Raw genomic sequence first — 22,711 nt, 5'->3', positions numbered from 1 at the left:
TAACGAAAGTACAGCACCAACATATAAACCATCAAACCTTCTCCGTAAAAAAAACTTTTAAACCCATTTAAAAACCCAGCATGATCATCCACCCAGCCAACGAATCAATGGATTACTAGCATCATCATCACTCCTATCTTTTGAGCATCAATCAGTCAACTGTAACAATTCAATAAATAGGAACCGACCTTCCTCGGTTTCCTCCACGCAGCGCGACTCAATGATGATCTCCTGCCTGGCCAGCGTTGATAGCCTTGCGTCGTCCCGCACAATGCCCAGGGTGGAGGCCCTGCGCAGCCTGTGTCTGGGTATCTGGTATTCCATGGTTACATCAGCGACTAGGTCTTTGATCTTCATACCAGGCTGGCCCGTTAACTGCAGGACACAATTAAAGAGGATCGAAGTGTGGTTATAACTCTTAAAAATCAGACTCTCTTTTAATCAGATTATGGGCTCCGTGCACAAGTACCCCCTCACTGGCAAGAATGGGAGAGTTGGGGGGGACTATCGGGAGAGACATGGGGCCAATTTCATGGCGCTGCTAAGCACAAAAATTTGCTTAGCACAAAAAAAAACTGGTTTATAAAAGTAGGTTACCAGCCAAAACTCCATGTGATTTTCATGCTAAGCAAACAACAGCTGAATACTGATCACGAGCAATATACATCACGTGGAGTTTTGGCTGGTTACCTGCTTTTACAAGCCAGACTATTTTTGTGCTAAGCAAATTTTTGTGCTAAGCAGCGCTGTGAAATTGGGCCATGGTAACGCACCGTCGACTATGCCTGACGCTCACGCAATGATGCTATGGCTTTGTGCACATTTAGAATTAAAATAATTGTCCGAATTTGTATCTAAACGCATGCGAACCTGTTGACCCATGCGTTGTGCCCCGTCCACTGGGCTCTAAAAAGTGGTAAAAAAGTATGTCTTGGAAGATACTTTTAGGGAATGTACATCATTGGCTTTTGCTGTAATTTACAGAAATGAACTATTTGAGGGGTAAGTATAATAGATCAAATATTGTTACACTGACAAGTTTGAAGATTTGTGTTCGAAAATGCTGGAAAAACCAGGAAAAACAAAAATGTTCAAGTAGTCTGGTTCCCTGACTCCACTTAAGATAAAATGCATCAATTTATAGATGCCGGAAAATTGTAAGGTAAGGAAACCAATCTAGCTGGTCTGCACCCGTTTATGAACATGGAACCAATAGCAAACAAAATTTGGACTGAAAAAAGGGTAAATTTGGAGCAGTAGTTGAAAAATAGTTAGGTTTTTCCAACGGTGGTCGGCCGACCACCATTGGAAATTTATACAAAATATCACTTTTCTTGGAAATGACTTCACACCAGGTGCCATAATTTTACAGGATGCTTCAGACTTTCATTTACCAACATCCTAGTAAGCTATTTCGTAAAAATTTGGTAGTTTTGTTTTCCAATGTTTGCAAATGTTGTATATTCCCTTTAACCTTGGTGTAGACCTTGTATAGTTTTAGAAATCAACCAATGCATTGTGATTCTGTCCCGAGTATACCAAATATTGGAATATTTGATCATCAGCCAAATATATTTGATTAGCTTTTTGCCGGTTTGAATATATTCGAAAAGAAAAAAGTATGCACATTAAAAATATGCACACAAAAATGTGGTATTATTTTAATCGTAAAAATAAAAAAAAAAATTCGGACGGTATCTTTTTTGTTAATGCCTATTTATTGATCCGATTCCTTTTTTAGCTGGGTAAAGTCCCTTGACAGTTATGCAAAACACTCTAAAAACTAAAAAGTAGACAAATGTTTCTAAAAACTCATTTTCCAGGACCTGGTCACAGTTTATTTCTGGAAATGTTCCTGAGTCTTAAACTTGAACACTGTCACATTAACAATGATTTATTATTCTGCTCCTAACAGGATCATTTCAACCATCTCAAATCATTTTTAAACCATGTCTCAATTTTGGTTTTAAACATGATGGTCGATTTTATGCAAAAAAATTCCTTGATAGCAAAAAAAAAATCATGTTGGACTGGATCCTAGATGATTTATACTTGGCTAAAAACCTGACAAAACATTTTACTTATCGTGAACAAATTTAGGAAAATAATTATTCAAATTGCATTAAACATTCTCAACCCAACACTAGATTTAAGTTGGCCGGAATAGCCCATGCAAAAGTCTTTTGACTTATTTCCAGTGGGGTCCCTTGGTAGAAGATGTGGAAAGAAATTACAATTTAGTGGTGGGAGGAAAACCCCAGAATGAAATTCTATAGGAAAACCCACGGAATCAGGTAGGGTCTGAAAACCCAATCCACACAAAATGTACATACATGTATATGTACAAAGAATACAAGGATTAACTTTGGTTATTTTAACATCACGAAAATACATCAATGCTCAAGTTTGTGTTCTGTACATGAATTCTCAATGGAATCAAAGCAGAAAAAAAATTCCTCTGAATAATGTTTGAAGTTGAATTTATTACAAAGACTCAAATCTTTGAAATACCGGTATAAACATATAAGTACCGGTAGCTTGGTTTATGTTAGGAAACCAAATGTATTGGTTTTAATAAGTGATATATTGCCATCCAGGAGGTAAAACCAGAAGCTTCCGAACCCATTGATGCACTCATAAATAAGGATAAATTTTGGGTTGCGTTACTAAGACCAGAGTCAACATTGGTGAAGGGTTAGCACGCTGAGGCTGCGCAGCCAGAGCCGGGGTTACAATACCCCCTTATCTGGTTACCATTGAGAAACTCAAGGGTGCTTGAGGTTTCCTCAAAACGGTTCGTCTGTTAGCTTTAGATAGGTGTAGGTTCTGCAGTCAATGGTCTGGGGTATTGGTTTTCTTAGGAAACATGGGTGCAGATTGGGGGGGGGGGGAGAGCAAGGAGGGGAGTTGTAAATTAGGGGCCTTTATGCAAACTACACTGTTGTTATTTGCTCTTTGTACTATCCGGTACTGTCTATATAGTCCATGCTCTTTCAAAAATTAGATTTTTTGTTTCTTCCAACCATTTTGTTATTTGTTTATATTTTATTCTTTTAAAAATATTTTTCTTCTCTATTTTGGTCATCTGCATACAAGCTGTTATTCTGGGCTGCTAAAGTAGCATCTTTAATGCACAAACAAATCTGTAATCTGACCTGTACATTATGTACATACATGTATTGGTTGGCAGCAAATATTTTGAAATCTGTTGAAGTAATTTTTCCATATAAACTAAACATGGATATTGTTTTTGTTGAATGTCCCATTCAAATGTTCTGTTGTATCGCTGGAATTGTTTTAAAAAAAATATTAAGAAAAATGAACCTTTTGAGGATACTTGGAAAAACATGAACAACTTTAATAACCAGGCCTGCTGTTCCCTACTATACAAAGACAAAAAAATGTTGGAAAAAATATTGAAGAAAAAGGAGTCCTTTTTAAAATGAATTAAACTGTCATTCTATTGTTGAAATTACTTGTGAGATTTTGTAATGCAATTTAAACACTCAAATTGTATGCATGTCTGCAAACAGCCAAGATCCCTTTTTTGTCCAGGATGTGACATACACACAAGTGGCCTGGCATTTTTGCATAAAAATCATCGAGCAAACCACTCCCAGCGAATTATACAAGACAATAAAGATATGCAAACATGCACTGCACCCATCTATGCACGACGCCTCTCAATGGGTCCTCATCCCAAATCATCATCTTTCCAGAAGCCTCCTAAAATAATCCTTCTAAAATTTTGAGTATGGATAATTGCTGTAAGTACGCAGAATCAAACCAGGAAAGATTGGCGTTTCCTCATCTCTGGCATTTGAGCACCACTTTTGAGCCAATGCTGCAAGTTTACAGATCCACAAGTTGTTGACAGGTCTTCTCAACATTAATCTCCTCCAACTTACCTCACCCCCGGAGCTTCCACGACGGTATCGTAAAGATCTTACCCGCCTCAGCCCCACTCTTACTGTCTCCTGCATTCTCATCTTTGAAGTTGCCTCATCAAGAAACTTAATAAACCACACAATTTGTGGGTTTTTTCCCCCTTGTCACATCCAGAGGTTCTCACACCAAGAAACAGATGAGCTACGCCAGCGAGTCAAATAAAAAAACACTTTCTCATCTTGCAACAAAGAAATCAAAGTGTCCTCTCTGTTTCCAAGAAGTTTTGTTTTGCAACTGAGTTACGGTCCTGAAGTGACACAGCATGCAGTGCGCGGCATGGTCTACGACACGTGAGCTACGCCAGCGAGTCAAATAAAAAAACACTTTCTCATCTTGCAACAAAGAAATCCTCTCTGTTTTCAAGAAGTTTTGTTTCGCAACTGAGTTAGTCAGTGACACAGCATGCAGTGCGCGGCATGCTCTACAACACGTGAGCTCTGACCAGCCGACCGAAAGAGCAATTCTTTGTCCAGGTTTATACAAGTTGACAGATTTAGGCCTCAATCTTCATTTGAAATCAAGCATTATAAAAGTCAAGAAGCTATAGTGAAGGATTCTTTTTCTTCTTGGACACAATGGAGTAATAGTTTGAAGAAGGTGCAACATGTGGTAGTTTGTGTTATCCCAGTGCGACATAAATGGAGAAATGTGTCTCAAAAGAAAACAGCCATGTCTGAGTTTAGTGAACTTTTTCTAGACGGGGGGTTTATGAGGGTTGGGTAATTTAGCTCCTAAGCAAAGAGATAATTGGTTCAGGATAGCAATCCCGTAAAAAAATACCCTATTGACCGATTTGCTACAGTCTCGCGAACAGTCTCGCGGACTTGATGTCCGATATCCAATGAAAGTGGATAGTGTATTAGTGTCTGAAGGTAAGTGGGAAACCCACTTAGAGAAGTGTCTTTCCTCACCTTCCACTGCTTTGACCCGGGTTCAAATCCCGCCTGGGCCAATATGTGGATTGGGTTTTCAGTCCCTGCCTGATTCCGTGGGTTTTCCCCAGAATATTCTTCTGAGGTTTTCCTCCCACCTCTAAAACTGTACTTTCTTCTCATTGTCTTCTCTCTACGGGTTTCTTCAGGCTTGTGAGCTACAGTGCCTACGGCGCATTTGACGAATGCTTGGTTTCATTACCAGAACTAATTAATAAGGGAATAAATGTGTGCTCCGGAGGTTTTTATCACTCTGTTTAATACCACTTAGAGTCTGGGTGCTGATAATTACCCGAGCCGGAGGCGAGGGTAATTATCAGCACCCAGACTCTAAGTGGTATTAAACAGAGTGATAAATACCGACGGAGCACATATTTATTCCCATTCATAAATACCTTTTATGTAAAAAAAAATCATATAATTCGTTCAAAACATCCCGATTTTGTTCAACAAATTCACTTTATGCTTTTTGAAACATCCCTCCTGCAAAATAATGGAGTGTTCAGCTGGCGAGTAAGATGTAAACAACCCTTTTATGGAGATTGACGCGTGCGCGCGTATCATGTTCTACGCGATGTCGCGCAGAACGCACCTGGCGCGTTGCGTTTTGAATTTAGAACTATAAAATTCTAACTCCCTGGTAGTGTTGCGCATGCCTACATGAGGATTGTGAACGTTCAACCAATGAAACGATAAGAGGCACTGGAGTTTTAGGAGTCCACATTTTATTGTGACACTGGAAAAGTGTTTAAGACCAGCTAGCCATGTCTTTATCATCCGTTTAAGACTGGCCACGTGATGGGCTCTCGACCAATAAGAATGCGTAAACTGTCTTAGGTATTTATGAATAATAATTAATGCTCATCAGCACCTCAAATGCAAGTTGCAGTAGGCATTTAACACTGACTTAGTGGGTATTCTTGATGGACAAGAAGATTTGCCCCACAATATAAACACAGACTAACACTGCAACTACATAACTGGAATATTCAATTGGCAGCGTGTACCGGTACCTACCGGTCAGAAATTAGTTTTTCAGTCAAGAAGAAACAGCACTAAAGTTTCATTTGCAGGCTTAAACTTCTGATTCGCTGTGGAACCAGCACAAGTACTGCCTGACTGTAAAAGTGCACACTCGATGAAAAGCTGGTTGGACGTACATGTCTGAAAATCTGTTGTACATGTACGTACTCCACGTACACACTCGAGCTAATTAACAGTTCACACACAGTGTCCTATGCCTCGCGGGTCTCTTGAGTAGGCCTCTAGAATAATTTACATAACACTTTAAATTAAACTAAAACATAGCCCCACCAACATGGAAAGCTTCAAAATGTAAGGTCAGATTTAACTATAACTTTGTTGACTGACAACCAATCAGTGTGTCACTCGGAAGAAAAAAAAAACTCTTGTATCAAACACTTCTTTTAAAATTTGTCACTTGACCAATATTGACCCAAGCAACAGTATGGCTCAGAATGCATGTTTTCATAGGAGGGTTAAAAAAACAAATAACCAATCATTGTATATCAGGAGGATGCAATTCAGAAACAGATTTGTCTGATAGCTTTCCCCAAGATATCCGATATTCAGCTTAATCGATTTTCCGCCCGAGAAAACCTTGATGGTGATGGGACCCACACAATCAAGAGTGGTGCAACAAATAGACAGATAGGGGGCCTATCCAGTCATATTATTCACGCCCACCAACTATGACAGGCCAATAATCACGGCCGGAGTTTTCAAGGATTCTGTATGCATGTACAGATTAGGCTAAAAAATAAAAGTCTCCGGTCTGTGGTATGCGCGCGTCGCCGTAGCCATGCGCGTCGGCAAAATGAAGAAGGTGGTTTTTTTTCAATGTACATGTAAGATGATGTCTCAAAACTGTCAAACTCACTGGCTTGACTGGAATCCTGCTGCTGCACAATTTTAACGTGTTTTTAGATGGGGTTACGATCGAGTATAAGCTAGTGTGGCCTCTCTGGACTCCCATATTTGCACTAAATTTAGTCGGGCACCATTTGCAGTCATCAGCCGACATTTGAAGAAAAAAAAACATTAAAAAAAAAAAGCCGCGTAGCCGCACCACTTTTTGGGCAAGCTCCATACCAGTAACCGGAGACTTTTTTTTTTGGCCTTAATAAAAGCCATCGCTTCTTTGGACAACTGATGGTTATGAAACCACAAAGCACTGGTTGGCATAAAGTCTCTAGATGTTCCTCAAGTTTTTGTTAAATGCTTGAATGATGATAAAACATGAAGAAAACATACCGTTTATTTTGTTGATTGATGAGTGCATACGTCACTGAACTCAATGAATCACAGTTTTAGAAAAGTTTGTATTTTTTTTATTCAGTGTGTATGTAACCCCCCCCCCCCCCCCCCCCAGCCAGGCTGCAACCCGTACATACAGTAGCGTTATTCTACACTAAAAAAAATGGAGGAAAAAAGGTTTTCTTTAAATGGGAATGTCCATTTTGTGCTTAGCCCCCTGGCTGACTAATCATCATAATTTCACAAGACCATGTAGCACACATGTAGAACTTTACCAACACATCTTTGGGATCTTTTTGAAAGAAAAACTATATATTTTTTTCTGTACAGGAGTTGTTGGTACAGGTACGTGTACTGTATATATATTGCTATTTATTTCAGACACTAAAAAGTACACACTATAAGCTTTTAAAATCCCGCAGAAGTTTCCACAAAGTGTTCAGTGCATTCTTGGCTAGGAGAGCAAAATGGTCGGCCACAAGGAAAAAGTTCTTCTTTCAAGAATTATTCTAGAGACTGTAACAGTAAATTATCTAAGGATGAGGTAAATTATACATGTTGTAATTACAGATACTGTACATAATGTATTTCCTCTAAGTTTGTTTTCTAAACCTTTCCTCCAGATTACTCCTAATTACCAGTGCCTCATCATCCTCCAGATTTAAAGATCCCCATTTTCTTCACAGTTTGTTATAAATAGAACACGGAGAACAACATGTTTAGAAGGGCCAAAAGTCTTTGTATCAAGTTCTAATTAATCACTGTCAAGGGACGGACTGGGTCTATTTTTAGCTTTCTTAATCCCACCACCCCTGGATGCTACCTTCCACCCGTCCTACTAGTCTCAACCATTAAGGATCTCCCTCTGGCAGCCAGGAGAAAAACAACTTTTTAAAAACCCTGATGGCTTATTTTTATTGATTCGTGAGAGGGCACTGACCGTTAGGGAGAGAAGACAGTATGGGGAGTGGGCACATGAAGATTATGACTTAAAAGAATGCAACTTTTTAACACCTGTGTGGAATGTGCAAAGACCAAGCATACCTGAATGGATAAATTGAATAATGTAGCTTCGGATGGAGCAAATACAAGGAGAAAAGGGCATATTTGCAAAGGCTGACATCATCAAAGGTATAAGGTTGCACCAAGGTTGCAACATACAGCACGAGTTACACACATTTGTATCAAAGTAATACAATGATTAAGAAACCCTGTAAATTAATTGAACCCTCCTGCTACTTAAACAGTCACAGACAGTCAAAATTTCGATCAACTTCCCCTGCTATACATGTACTTTTAACGTAGGCTAGTCACCAGCAGTCAGATCATATGTTAAGCAAGCACTGTGTCCAGTCAAACTCAGTCAACAGGCCATGCACAGACAGAAGAGGCAAGTTGAGGGCACAGCTGGCTTATCAATCACCCACAGCCAAAGCAAAGCTGTATCGAGTTACAAAACATTCATGGCCAGTCAGTCTTGCTTTATGAAGGCTGGGAGCTCTTAGGGGCCTAACTGTTGAAAACAGTCACTTGTTTGATTTTGACTGAAAAAATTAGGCTACTTGGCACAGAATGTCTTTACACAGGAGGGTTTGACATTAATTCCTCAATCTACCGGTACATTGTACATGACAGTAATGTTGTCTGATTAAAAGTAGAGAAAAAATGTTTCATTTCACCAATACACAGGTGTATACATGTACATGCCGACAAATATGGCCACACAGGACTTCACACTTGTTGCCTTGTAAAATAAAAGGGGGGGGGATCAAAATTCAGTCTTGCATCAAACGCATGCATCTGATCTGACAAATTTCTGAAAAGGGCAAAAGTTCCATGAATTTCTTGTAAGCAAGCATGTAAACCATTTCTATGATTTCAACAAGTCTCACCAAAGTTATCTTCCATTGAACAAGAAATGAGTTTAACATTAGATTATTTGTATACGGATCAGTTCATTTTAAAACCTAGTTTTATTTGACTACCTTAAATACAGGTATGATTGTGAGACTTTTGTGAATGGGACGGTGAAAAAACATCTCCCAAAAAGAAGGAAAGAGGGTGCCAAGCTATCAATTTGTGACCATTTTGCCTCTGAAAAAGATTTTGTTCAGATCCAAACGTCGGGCCGCTTTAAATTTGTATCTTTCAGATCAATCCAGTCAGAAAGCAGTTTGCAGCAATTTAATAATAGCGAACAACACGTATTTATTTCATGTTTAATATCAATGTGACAACAGCAGTAAACTATTACATGATCAATTGGACTTCAAATTCATTAGACAATGAGATAATGTATAAAATTTGTAGGAGAACAAGGCAATTCTTTTCCATCCTGGTGAATATCCATTGCTGGCCCTATGCTACTCCCTATAGGAGTAGAAGCTCAAGCCACAAATATGTTTATCACTGTAGGGTGTAATTCCAAATTAAGGGATTTGTGCAAGCGCCACAATAGGATGGGCAGAGGTTGAACAAAGGAGAGATCAAACCTCTGGTACCTACAAAAGGCCGAGGGAGAATTGATCTGGGGGAGGACTGGAGGTGACACAAAGCCATGGGGGGATCGATACAGGGCCAATGGGCATCTGAATGGGGGTAAAGATAGGGTCGGTTACAGGTGATAGACTTGCAGGGGGTCATTAAGTGTAGCTCCTGGCCACATGAACTGGCTCTGTGACATTTGCTGACTTTAAAACCTGGACTTTTTCCGAAACAAATCTTGCCAATTATCTTTCTACACAATTAAGTATATAATGGTTACTATTTGTCACATCGCACTGATACCATTTTAACTAGGTCTAAATTTAGACGTGCATTTTGAGTTTTGTCAGCCATTGCAAAACAGTCTTCTATTCATTACAAGAATGTGAAACAGGCCTAGATAGGAACAAATAATTCACTGAACCAGTTCGCGTTGGAGGACGTGTAGCGCAAAGGTTTTGCAGTATTCGGAACGGACGACTGATAAACACGCAACGAGCGCTGCCGGAAATATCCATCAGCTACCCGCTTGCGGCGAGTGAGGCCAGAAATATGAGCGTGCTGCCCGAGGGTGATGGCTTCAACCCACCTGGCTTGAGGTCGAGTGAAAAGTAATCCCGCGCCTCGTTCCGTTCTTGTCAAAATAATCCCGGCGTGAACTGGTTAATTGTTGGCATCACAGGAAAAAAAACTAAATGTGGCAAGTAAGACATTTTTGATGGAGTTTCGGGAAATAAATAAGGATGTTTCTGTTAAAGTTATCTAACTTCAAAGTCTTCAAGGCCTTTTTGACAAAGATCCCCAAATTGTAATCACTATTTCTATGCCGAACTGATGATGTGAAAGTAGGGCCTAAACTGATCTAAGCATTGAAATTTCTTAACAATGCAAATCTTGTTATTGAAACAAGTACTGTGGATGAATCGCAGAACCACTTAACCTAGAGAGCTGTCTTAGATGCATATTGGTCTAAATTTGTTTCATTCATCATGGACAATGTGATTTAATTTTTTTAAAAGAGAAACATTTTCTCTCTGACCTTCTCAACAAAACACAGACCTTCAAAGTATCACCTCTAAAGCTTCAAGTTCCAAGTTTGATCCCATTTGCACAACCTTTCTTAAGAACCCAAAGTCTTTTTCAGAACATGGATCAGCACTGCACGCAAACACAAACTTTTGAATACCATCATGAACCAAAGCTTTGTGGTTAGAAGGCAAAAGATGAGCTACTTATTGTGTTTCTGAGATCATGGTCTTGAAGTTTCCCATAGTCTTATACAACACAGAAAAAAAACACTGATGCCTTGCACACCTACATGTACCAATTACCGGTACATGTGAAGGAAATTCTTGCATCAATCCTAAACTCTCTTAACTCTTCTAACCTCCCTTTGTATGTTTTTTTTATAATTTATATTCCCTTCCCCAATTCACTAAATTCCCCGGTGTGTATAAAACCAAAGTAGCTGAGCTGTATGCGTGCATGTTTGTTCCTCATTTCCTGCCAGATTCTTTAAAATCTCCTGGTGGATTTTGAAGAATCTGGGAGGGCTTGGGGATAAATCTGTTTGTCTAAATTCTGTAAAGACAACAGGAATCATTGACCCCTTTCTCAAACAGCTTCCAAAATAAACCAATTTTAAAAAGTACAATCCGGCAAGGGAGGGGGGGGGGCTGAAATACACCAGTTTACAACATAGAGTGGGGACTGCCTAGGTGCCAAGGGAAATTTAGAGTAAACCTACATGCACCTTGAAAAATGAGCCACCTTTTGACATCGCTCGAATGAATTTGAGAGCAAAATTGGGACTTGATTTATGGTAATGCCGCTGCTTGTTTCACCGAGTGCCCTTTAGAAGCGAGGGTCCTTTTTCTGTTTTACTGCACTAGTATCTTGAGTTATGTTGGTTCCTACATCTAAAGTACCGGTATGTAAGTCTTTGCCACATGAAACAGCATGCTAGTTCAAAGCCACTTAATAATGATTTTTTGTTCAATTCAACAATAGACCGAAAAACAAATCCACAACTGTACATGTAAATATTTTTAAGAAGACAGCCAGCAATTTTAAAGTTTTTAAAAAATAAATAGTCTACATTAACTTGTTATACTGCACAACTTTGCTTATTAGACCCTGAAAAAATGTCTTTTGTCAGCTCAGCTGTCAACACAGACAAAATGTCCCGAAGATTCAAGATACGTCTTTTACATGCATAATGTTTGCCTAACGAGTTACCAATGTCTTTGAGTGGTTCCAAATATACATGTAGTCGGTCCACAACTTATCAGACATTTTAAGGGAGAATAAAAGCTTGCGTGTGGACATTTTTTCCCGAGGCTTGGAACAATATGCTTCCCGCATCACGACACAAAGGCAAGACAATGGGTTGACAGTGAGCGGTTACGTGTGTCAATTTGCTTTGCTGGGGGCTCGGAATGTGTACAGGTGGGGCCTTTTGATTTCCCCTGGGGAAGTTTATTTTGATTTTGAGTGGCGTACCGTAGTGATTGGTCATTTCGAAGAAGAGTTTAATCGTGGTTGGAATGATGACATTATTGTAAGGCTACCTGCATGTTGGTTCATGAGAGTGTACACAACCATCCACACAATGTATCAAACGTTTCATTCAGACTTTACTTTTTCAAAACATACATTGGTGTTGTGCTTGGAGAAAGACAGATCGTGGTTTGGATTTCGAAAATGAGTTTAAAATTAGACCATCTGACGTTTAACGAAGAAACAATTGCTGATACACGTACATGTACACGTAAGTATCAGAAAATATGCTCAGATCGAAAATGTGTCTCACTACAATCACAGCACAAGGAAACAGGCTAAGCACTCTGGTACAGTCACTCAGTCAACTTTTTCCCCCAGCATTTCAGCCAATTTAAATAAAATATGGGCCAAACCCTGAAAACTAAATCCTTACCTTTGATGAGAAGTCATGATGTGACACAGCTCAAAATCAACTGGCGAGAAGTCACTTCTGTTACTTGCTCTGAAACTGCTGATTGTACAGCAACTGTGAGATGAAATGTGAGCTCGACCACCAAATTTTTAGACAATCCTCAACCGACTCCAGCAAAGCAGGCAACAACTACCCACAAGAGACTTCAGCACCATTTGAGAAATTTGTTCCGTTACATTGTATAGTCTCCGAGAGACTCTCCTAACTCCTTGGGGTGTGCTCTCTCTGCGTTGAACTGTAATTGAAAACAGTGCAACGGGCACGCTAACTGCAAAATAAATGGCCCACACAGCTTTTTACAATACCTCCAGTGGCTGTTGAAGCACAGAGCTAGAATCCAATCAGCAAATCCAGAAAACAAATTCAGTAATTTCATTCCAGAACAAACATTTCGGCGGGGCTAAAATTCTAAACTGAAGAGAATTTTAGTCTTGCTACGTGCAGGACGTCAGTTTTCAACTGCGCAATCTTGTCCGAAGGTAAAATTCTGGGAGTAACCGACTGCTGTGTCACCCAAAAATGAAAAATGACTTCTGATGACTCAATCTTTCTTTCTTTTTCTTGGGGTCACGTTCAATGGCTCCATGCTCCGCCGACAAGGTAATCCAAACAGCGGCGTGTCAAAGTTGATGTTAACTGAGACTGCCCACCAGGGACAACTTCTATTCACCGAATCATGTCAACTAAAGAATCTTTTCAAACTGAATATAAAAGAAGCATTTCAGATGTATTGTGTTGCGAAATAATGGATGAAAACGTGCCTACGACAACCCCCCTGACCTAAAAAAAGGAGTGTTTCATACAATGTAGGAAATTAAATACCAGCATGTTCAGGTTCAACAAAGATACCGGTATGACCCATTGTCATGTGTGTTGAAACGGTGTTGTTCCCATACTAATGAATTTCTTTCACAGTTAAAGGGAATATACAACATTTGCAAACATCGAAAAACAAAACTACCATATTTTTACGAAATACCTTACTACGATGTTGGTAAATGACAGCCTAAAGCATCCTGTAAAATCATGGCACCTGGTGTGAAGTCATTTTCAAGAAAAGTTGTAGTTTGTATCAATTTCCAATGGTGGTTGGCCGACCAGCGTTGGAAAACCTAACTATTTTTTCAACTACTGCTCCAAATTTACCATATTTTTTCACTCCAAATTTTGTTTGCTATTGGTTACATGTTCATGAACGGGTGCAGGCAAGCTAGACTGGTTTCCTTACCGTACAATTTTCCGGCATCTATAAATTGATCAATTTCATCTTTAGTGGAGTCAGGGAGCCAGACTACTTGAAAAATTTTGTTTTTCTTGGTTATTCCATCATTTTCGAACACAAAACTTCAAAAATGTCAGTGTAACAATATTTGATCTATTATACTAACCCCTCAAATTGTTCATTTCTGAAAATTACAACAAAAACCAATGATGTACATTCCCTTAAACAATATAGAGATTGCTTTTAGAATTATACTAATATTCAGTATATTTCCTGATTTCTTTACTTGAAATTTAATTTAAACAACAACTGTAAAAGTGTTAAAGATTTTAAGGTGTACATGAACATATATATATCCGTGAATAGGCAGCATAAAAGTATACCACTCAGAAGATTGCTTAATGTAAAAAAACAGAAAAATCAATTCACGCATGTTTCGGCTTTTCAACAGCCTTCAAAAGCAGAACTGTTTCAATAATGATAAATTAGATGACACAGAAGGAACCTGCAATCTACGTTTAAAAATCATGATCACGAATCCAAAAAATCCAATTCTACATTGTAAATAAAAGCAAATGGATGGTTGAAAAAAGTTCAGTTAACTTTTATTCTAAGATTTTACTTCAAACACATTCCGTACTGTAACTTGCCCTACTGGGTTCGAAGTACCACATAAATTCCATCAGTATCTGTCGGCAAACATCAAATTATTTACTGTTCAAATAAGCAACAACAACAAAACTGGGAAATTTGTCAGTGAACCTGGGGAAAAACATTCTGCGCAGACACCTAGGAACCAAACCTCTGCTGTGTAAAGAAGTGTTTTCTTCATTTTTATTGAGCCTAAAAGGTTGAATCAATGGCCCCTGCTTCTTTGTTGCGCCGGGTTTGCCAAAGGCACTGCGAGTTTTGACAAGCGATTGATTTTCACGCCGCCTTGCTTGTGAGGTATGGCATTTTGTAAATCGGGTTGAACGGTAGGCTAATATCACCTCAACTGCAAATTTTGTGCAAACGATTTGTGTAATTAAAAGGAATAGTTTCTTTGGGCCCGTGTGGGAGAATAAAGAAAGGGAAAGGCCTTTAAAAACATTGACAACCTTGGATTTAAGTATGGGGTGAAAAAAAGGTTGAATTTTCTTACACTTTTTCATTTTACAATTTTCTAAATCCAAGGCTTAAACACTGGAAACCTCCTTTGTCTTTATGTTTTTATGATCATACAAAAATACAATCCCAAACAAGCTCATTATAGTCAATCATTTACTTTGAAGGAACATTTCACAGCTTTATAGTTTCAAATTTTTCAAAGTCCTCTCCGTGATACTCTATATCAAGAGATTATTCTGAAAGTAGCCAAAACTCCTGTCAATACATGACACTGACATTATCGATGCAAACATTGCCTGTCCAAGGTTCATGATAAAATGATATTAAAAAGGAATCTGCTTGTAAACATATTCCTACCGAAGTCCTTTTCACATTCTTGCCTTTGAAACTCTTAAATGTTCTTGAACCATTTGTTCCATCCATGTTACCAGTATATCTCAACAACTTCTACTTAGCCACTGTGTGCACAGTGATTAGCCTTAATTAGGTTATCAGTAGCTTATCAGTCAAGTTAACCAGAGGTTTTATTTACAGCCTCCTCAGCAGGTTCTTTGTGTTGTCTGGCTGCTGATTTACCCAGTCCTGAATTTAACTCAAGGTGGATTTTTGTTTGGATTGTTGACATTTGATATGAAATGAAGGACTGCCTTTGAGACTAATGCAAATAGTTGGTTCATAGTTTCAAATTTTTGTTCTTTTTGTAGCAGGCGGATATATCGCTTGCTATGCTATAAACAACATATTCCGCAGAAAGCTGTTCTGAATAGAACAGTTAAATATTAGAAAATCATTCATTCGTAAAACACAAGTTTCTTTTTGCATCAAGGTTTTTATGCAAATCATGTTCTTGGTATAAATACAGTGAATATATATTTTTTTTCTCATCTCATTCAAAGTTAAAAATAAAATTAGCGGTGGGATTTAAATCCAGACTTCTTAAAATTCGGTTTGAATTCCACTATTCGGTTTCGAATTTGGAAACCAAATATTTGAAACCAACCTTAATAAAAAATAAAACCCTCCATTTTTTATGACACAGGCTAAAGAAAATAACTGGAACATCCCCCAATTTGCTACATGGTCTCTGATTGTACTGCATTCACTTTTCAGTGGCCTTCTTGGTCTGTGAATAGCCTGCCCATTTGACTTATTCAGAGAGTTCCCACCGTTTTTCAACATTACAGCTCTGGAGTGTTTTTGTAAAGGCCCAGTGGTCATTGAATCCTGTAAACTATACCCAGTCATCGGAAGGGCATTTCTTGCGGCACCTCACTCGTCACTTTTTGATGGCATGACTGTGAGCTGGATGGGCACTTCCAGTGAAATCAGATAACCGTTATTTGGTTTGAAAAAAATTAGGATATAACCCGATTTTGAAATCTCCGATTTCTCCCACCACTAGCAAACACAACATCTCCTCGATCCGCCTCTTTGTAAAACAAAATTTAATAAATTACTCAGCCATCTTGAAGTCAACAAAAAACTTTTAAGGCTGAACATTTAAGCTCGTCTTCACTCCCTCTTCATTAAGTATTAATTGAGAGGGAACAAAAACTCTAACAGCTTAAATCCTATTTACTACATACCAATGGGTTAGGGAGAAAAATCAATGAAGAGGCAAAAAAGAAAAACACCTTTTGTGTTTAAGAAGGTATTGGATTGCAGAGAACAAAGGAGTATTTATCTAACCTTCACCTCAGGGTGAAATAGGGGGATCAATTTGGGCCCAGGAGAGGGGTAATCATCTCATTAGTTGGGTTCCAGATAGAGAGAACAAGTTTAGGCCCGACAACTGACATTGCAGATAATTACAACTGACAGTAAGTAATTCATTATTTTTCACTCCTTGTACAGTAAGGGAAAGGATAAACAGTTCAGGCCAAGCATATTTCAGAACCGTCTCAACTTTTTGGAAAGAGGATCTGGTCATAAGGCGAATTAAAAAAACAAACATGTTTAGCATCCCCGCCCGCTTCCTTTTTAGAGGCCGCCTCCTTTTTTTTTTCTTTTTTTTTTTTAAATATATATATGGTGCAATTGCGCAGAAGAGATGTTCGGTTTCTGCATAGTTACATCATTTTGGTCTCATTTTCTGTTGCATCTTGCCCATAAGAAGCCAATATGTCATTTCCTGAGTCCAAGTGGCGGCCATTTTGAAAAAAGCTGGTAACCATCTTGAAAAATAGCCCGGCCGCGTTGTCTTGAAAAATGTGTCGGGCGGCCATTTTGAAAAGAAAAAAAAAAAAAAAGGGCCTCCTCCTTCCTTTTTGTCAAAGAGGCAGGACGCTAAACATGTTTTTTTTTTTTATTTTGCCTAATGGCCAGGTTTAGCTTTCATTTAAAAGGTCTATGTTTTGCAAGGGAAATTACGTGAATGTTGTGCCGAACTCACACAACTTTTCAGTTAGCATATTTTAGAAATTATATATCTTCAAAAGTTATTCAGATGTATACGAATGTTAATTATATTCGTTGATTTTCAATATCAGAAGTTTTTAACACTTTTTTGAAAATCTGAGTAAACCCCTGGTAGCTCAGTTTATTATGTTAATATTGATTTATTCTGTTAATAATGTTATAATAAATTTTTCCTCATATCAGCATGAGCTATGATGGATCTGTACTGAAAGTCTGTGTAAAAACCGTAGTTATGAATAAGAAGCAACATATTTTTTTCAGAACATGCTGAAAGAAGTACTATGGCCTATGTAAAGCAATCAAACTTAGTCAAGTTTAGTACAAAATAAAAAAATAAAAATAAAAAGTAACCAATTAAAGTTGCTCTTAAATCTAAATGTGGATATTGACGAAGCATAACGTTAAAAGCTTGCAATTTTCATCATAAATTAAAATAATAATTTATACAATTACTTTTTGAGTTTGTTTATCAACTTACTGTCAGACGATTTCCATTTGGTAGCCAGGTGAAGACTTCAATTCCTTGATTCAGAGGCGGGTCCCTCATCTGAACGGGTCCAAATCGGACGTTTTTCTCAGAGCAACTATGCCTTCTGGTCCTGGGTGAGTTACTATAAATCTCCACGTCTCCAGAGTCAAAGCTCTCCACCGAACTCCAGATGTCATCCTCATTTTCCTCATCCTCGAAAAACGTGAAATCGCTGGTCAAATTCTGAGTCTGAGATAGAGAGGAGCGTCGTGTTTTCGAGGGAGAAGTCTCTGGAATTGTCTTCAAGATTGGATTTGGAGTTGTTTTGTGACTTGAAAGGCCTCCTGATGGATCGGAGTAGGACCGGAGGCGTCTTTGCGGTTGCTCCTCCTCATCCTCATTCTTGGGAGGAGTTTCTGGATGTTGGGTGGCCTTGGACTCCACTATCGCCTTGAGATAGGCTTGGAAGTCGGTAGAGCACTCTTTTGGACCGGTCTCACCAGGGTGTGCAAAACTTGCCGACCGCTTTCGCATACCCTGGAAAAATCCTTTCTTTTTTATACTTCTTGAGGCCATTACTCAACAGCTTACATCCTCAGGAATGATGAAGAACTCATAGCGTCTTAAACCAGTCATTGAAATCGCCGTAATGCGTGAAAAAGACGAACTCAACGTACAGACTCAACGCGAAGAGCGGCGACACGAACGACATCGCCTATCGACACGCTAGCTAGTGTCGAAACCCTAACGAAGCCACACCACCAACACTTAAAACTTAGCGGCAACTTTTAAACTCCTCAAAGTATCATGCCCCTTTCCACAGAAACATTCTTGCATTGCAGTGAAGAAATCATTTAATGAATTCTATCCACGTTGAAATTTAAAATAATACTGAAACTAACGAAATGGCAGGATGTGGTTGGAAAACAGAAAATGTTAACGCGTAAACTGCACTCTGCGCGTGTAAAAATTGAAACTTTGTTTTTCTCGCTTCGCTGGTTTCGATCGATTTGACACATCAGTAGTGGCGATGCGTGTTTGTGTCATTGGTTTGTGTACATGTTTGTGCATTGGGGCCAGGGATAATATTGAGGGCGCTGTTGCAAAAGTTAATAGAGCAGGCGACAACCGAATCCTAAAACGACTGAGTCCTGCCACCGAGATTCCTTTGAAGATCGGACTGAGTCTTAAACATCGAAGACAAACGGTGACATAATGCCAAAACATTTCCCTGCCGATTGTACAATATTGGACTTACTTTTGTTTTTAAATTGAAACAGGACTAAAAAGTGCGTTTGAAGGCGGCATAATGTCTGGGTGTGACGGGGTCACAGTGAGTGCCGATCGTGTAGCTATCGGCCTTTTTCTTAAAGGAACATGCCGATCGTATTAGATCGGACCTACTTTTTCAAAATCGAAGCCAATAAGTCTGTCAACCCTCAAGAATTACCGAATAAACTAAAGACTCAAGAAAAACAAATGAAAGGTCTCATATTGTCGCAAGTGTCCCTGTCGATCGTTGTACATCGAGATACTATTTAAAGTTCTATAGGCCTACAGGGCTGAAGAGGACGGGGAAATTATGTCACAAGTTAATTCAGCACATGTACCTGCCGATCACCACTTTAAAATCCAAGCTTAGGTTGAAAACATGACTTTCAGATTACAAAGCGTTACAGATTTCCGTGCCGATTTATATTGGACTTCCTCAAAACAAAATTCCAAAATAGGGCTGCAAATATTAATTTGAATGTTACATCATGTCCTTGGTGATCATTAGGCCAACAAAAAAAATAAGTCGGTCTCTGGTCAGCGCGCGCGTCGATTTTAATCATGCGCGTCGATCTTTTTTTTTCCCACCAAGGAATGGGAAATTACACCAAGGCAAATGATCGAAAGCACCAAGGCAAATTATGGAGGACACCAATGTACATGAGGACACCAAACAAACAAAATAGTACCCACCTTGTCTGTACAATCCAAGCTTGAAGAAAAAAAAAAGCCAAAAAAAAAAAAAGCCGCGTGGCCGCGTCAATTCCGGAACTTTGGTCTGACCAGAGACCGAATATTTTTTTTGGGGGGGCCTTATCACTGTTGGTTGGATAAAACAAATGGAACTCTGGCTGTAAAAATATATATCTGAACTTCACACAAATCATGTCCCTGCCGATCGTTGCAGATCTGACTTAATTTAGGTTATAAAGGCAGTATCTAGCTTTTGATATTTTTCTCCGGACACAATAACCACACCTATTTTATTCGCATGTGCCAACACAAAATCTTACGTTCCAGACTTGTTCGTCATATTTTACTTCAGATTTAGTTTTGATTCATCAGTTATTTTCCACCCAGGAGAAACATGTTTACTGGGTCAGCCGATCATAAAAAGCACCTGGCCACCAGTGGCCGCATTCCAAAGTCTTTTGAAAAAACTTTCTGGGATTAATTGACCCTGTAGCCACGCCTACTATTTATTCGCACGTGCCAAAACAAAGTCATCGCACGTGTCTGACTTTTATGCAAATTAATCTTACAATTTCAAAGCTCCATCTTTGGGATCAATGGAACATGTAGCTACATTTTATTCAAACGTGCCAACACAATTTCATCGCACATTCCAGACTTATTCATAAATACTTGCAGAATTAACATGACCTGTAACCACGCCTACTATTTTATCATGTCATTCGCACGTGCCGACACAATATCATCGCGCGTACCAGACTAATTCATATGCAAATTACCTTGAAAAAAAGATCTAGAGTTGGCTTTTGGTATTCTACACAATGCCCAAAGCCCAGGGTTCGATCTTAACTTTTTGTCAGCCAGCCGGGCATTTTCACTAGCCCGCATATTTTTTTGTTTATTATAGATTGTCTCATAAACAAAAATGTACACTAGACGTGTATCCTGAGGCAATCTTGTCAGTGTTTCCAATTTAAACAGAATGTAATATTTTAACCCTAAACAGCTTATGAAATTAGACACAAATTGATACAGGTTTGCTTTCTGAATTTAATTAGTTCTTGCTGTCCTTTCGAGTTTTGTCTTTGCCGTAGACCAATGATTTTTTACTTAAAGAATACTTCGACTATATAGCCCGCCGCTATTTTGACTAGCATTAACAAGCGCAATGCAAATGACAACGTTTAGAAATGGAGCTCGTGGCGCTTGGCTTCAACTTAACACAGCCACAAAATAAGGGACATTGCAGGTTTAAATGAAGTTGCATTTACATTGAAAATAATTCTGATAAAATACTATTGTTAAGTTCAAGTTTTGGTAACACAAAAAAAACCCCAAGATTCACTCACCTCAGGCCTGTTTACTTTAAAAGACTTACCCCTGACTACTCCCGTTGCATTCTTGTATAAAGCTCGAGCATCGTCCAAAATCGTGACAGAACAGGAGTTCACACAAGTCCACCATTTTCTTTATCGGTTCAGTCACTGAGTTGAGGTTCAAGCTGTTCAGTAAGTCTACTCTGTTTCAAGTTCTATCCAAGTTCAATTCAAGTTCAGTTTTACCCAAATAATGACGCCTAATAAAACCTATACTTTGGACTCGGAACTTGAAATTTGTAAACGTGCCGACTCACCAGGCCAGGCAGGAGTCTCCGCTGGGAGAAATGTGTGCCGATGTGGCTTGGCCTGCTGCGGCGGTCTGTGAGTGGTCTGTCGGAGAGAAGATGACTTGAGTTTGAGGGTTGAGCTAGCGGAGAAAAGCAGTCAGTTAAGAAAAGACAAAATGGAGGATGTCAATGCGAATTTACTGACGGATTCGAAGACATGTTTTTGCACCATGATGCAAACATTCGCCCGAGATATGAGACAAGCTCTCTGAGGTCCTCTCCCGTTGGAATTCGTCTGCAGAGTGAGATATGAGTAAAACGACGGGTAGGTTTGTTTTTGAACCCGCACGGTGATAGTCTTCTGGGCTGAGCGCCCAGCTTGTATTTCTCCGCTCATCGTATTTTAACGACATTTTTGTCTTTCAAGTGTACATTTTGGATCGGTAATAAAATACATTTATACGTAAAGTCATAAATGCAGTCATGAATGAGAAAAAAAGGGAAATTCCTGGCAGAAAATATCTTTTTGATCAAGGTGGAGGCCTACTTTTTCAGAAATGAGAATCAGACGACGGGAGACTAGTGACGTAATGCGAACGGGCAATTCCAATTGGTCAGAAGTGTGAGGAGTGACAGCAGCTCGTCGATCTGATCAATTTGATTGGCTTAAAGCAGTATCTCATTTAAATGAAAATGCGGCAGACGAAAACAGGTGATAAAGTTGGCGCTGATTTTGGCGGGCAGAGAAATTTGACTCGGAACCGGTTCCAACCGGCTCCATCCATTTAGTTCCATAGACTTGTCCAGTCGCAGCATTTTAGCCAGGAAAATTACACTGGACATTTGAATGGTATAGAAATTGAAGGAAAACTGCATGTGATATTTATCCATGTCAAAAATTCAACCAAATTAATCAAAGTTTTGTTTATAAAAAACGACCAAGATTAGAAACATGTTCTAGGTCCCATTTGGCTAGGGAAGTCAAATTATGCATAAATTTCAGGGAATTACTTAGGGACCGTCTGTAGCTGTATTGTCGCAAAGAAAATTGTGGATTCTGAGTGGATTTGGGGGATTTTTGTTAATGAAAGAAAACAATTAAAAGGGAAAAGGAATCTAATAAAAAGGAATAAAAGCCAATGTGGAAAATTTGTTGAAAGTTTTGAGCAATTTAGGTTGCCTTCTTATAAGTCCTTTTCTTTCCACTGTAAAGACACTTTGATTCATAGCCCTTTATTTTTTTTATTGAGAGCACTGTGATATATATAAACCAAAATATTATTTGGGAAGTGGTAATATGGGAGAA

At 38.9% G+C, this 22,711-nt stretch overlaps 1 protein-coding gene across 1 annotated transcript in view; it reads right to left on the bottom strand.

The window, feature by feature from the left end:
* LOC119744946 overlaps positions 1–18,877 on the bottom strand; it is a 33,690-nt gene extending 14,813 nt beyond the window's left edge. Inside the window, exons 1-2 of the mRNA XM_038221169.1 lie at positions 17,844–18,877; positions 189–375 (exon numbers count right to left, since the gene is read on the bottom strand). Coding sequence (XP_038077097.1) covers positions 189–375; positions 17,844–18,410 — 754 coding nt within the window. The 5' untranslated portion in view covers positions 18,411–18,877. The remainder of the gene's footprint in view (positions 1–188; positions 376–17,843) is intronic.
* Between the last annotated feature and the right edge of the window lie 3,834 nt (positions 18,878–22,711).

Source organism: Patiria miniata, unplaced genomic scaffold (genome assembly GCF_015706575.1).
Source record: "Patiria miniata isolate m_02_andy unplaced genomic scaffold, ASM1570657v1 HiC_scaffold_7, whole genome shotgun sequence".
NCBI classification, from domain to species: Eukaryota; Metazoa; Echinodermata; class Asteroidea; order Valvatida; family Asterinidae; genus Patiria; species Patiria miniata.
Note: the sequence above shows the minus strand (reverse complement) of the source record. Positions and strands in the feature narration are given on the sequence as shown.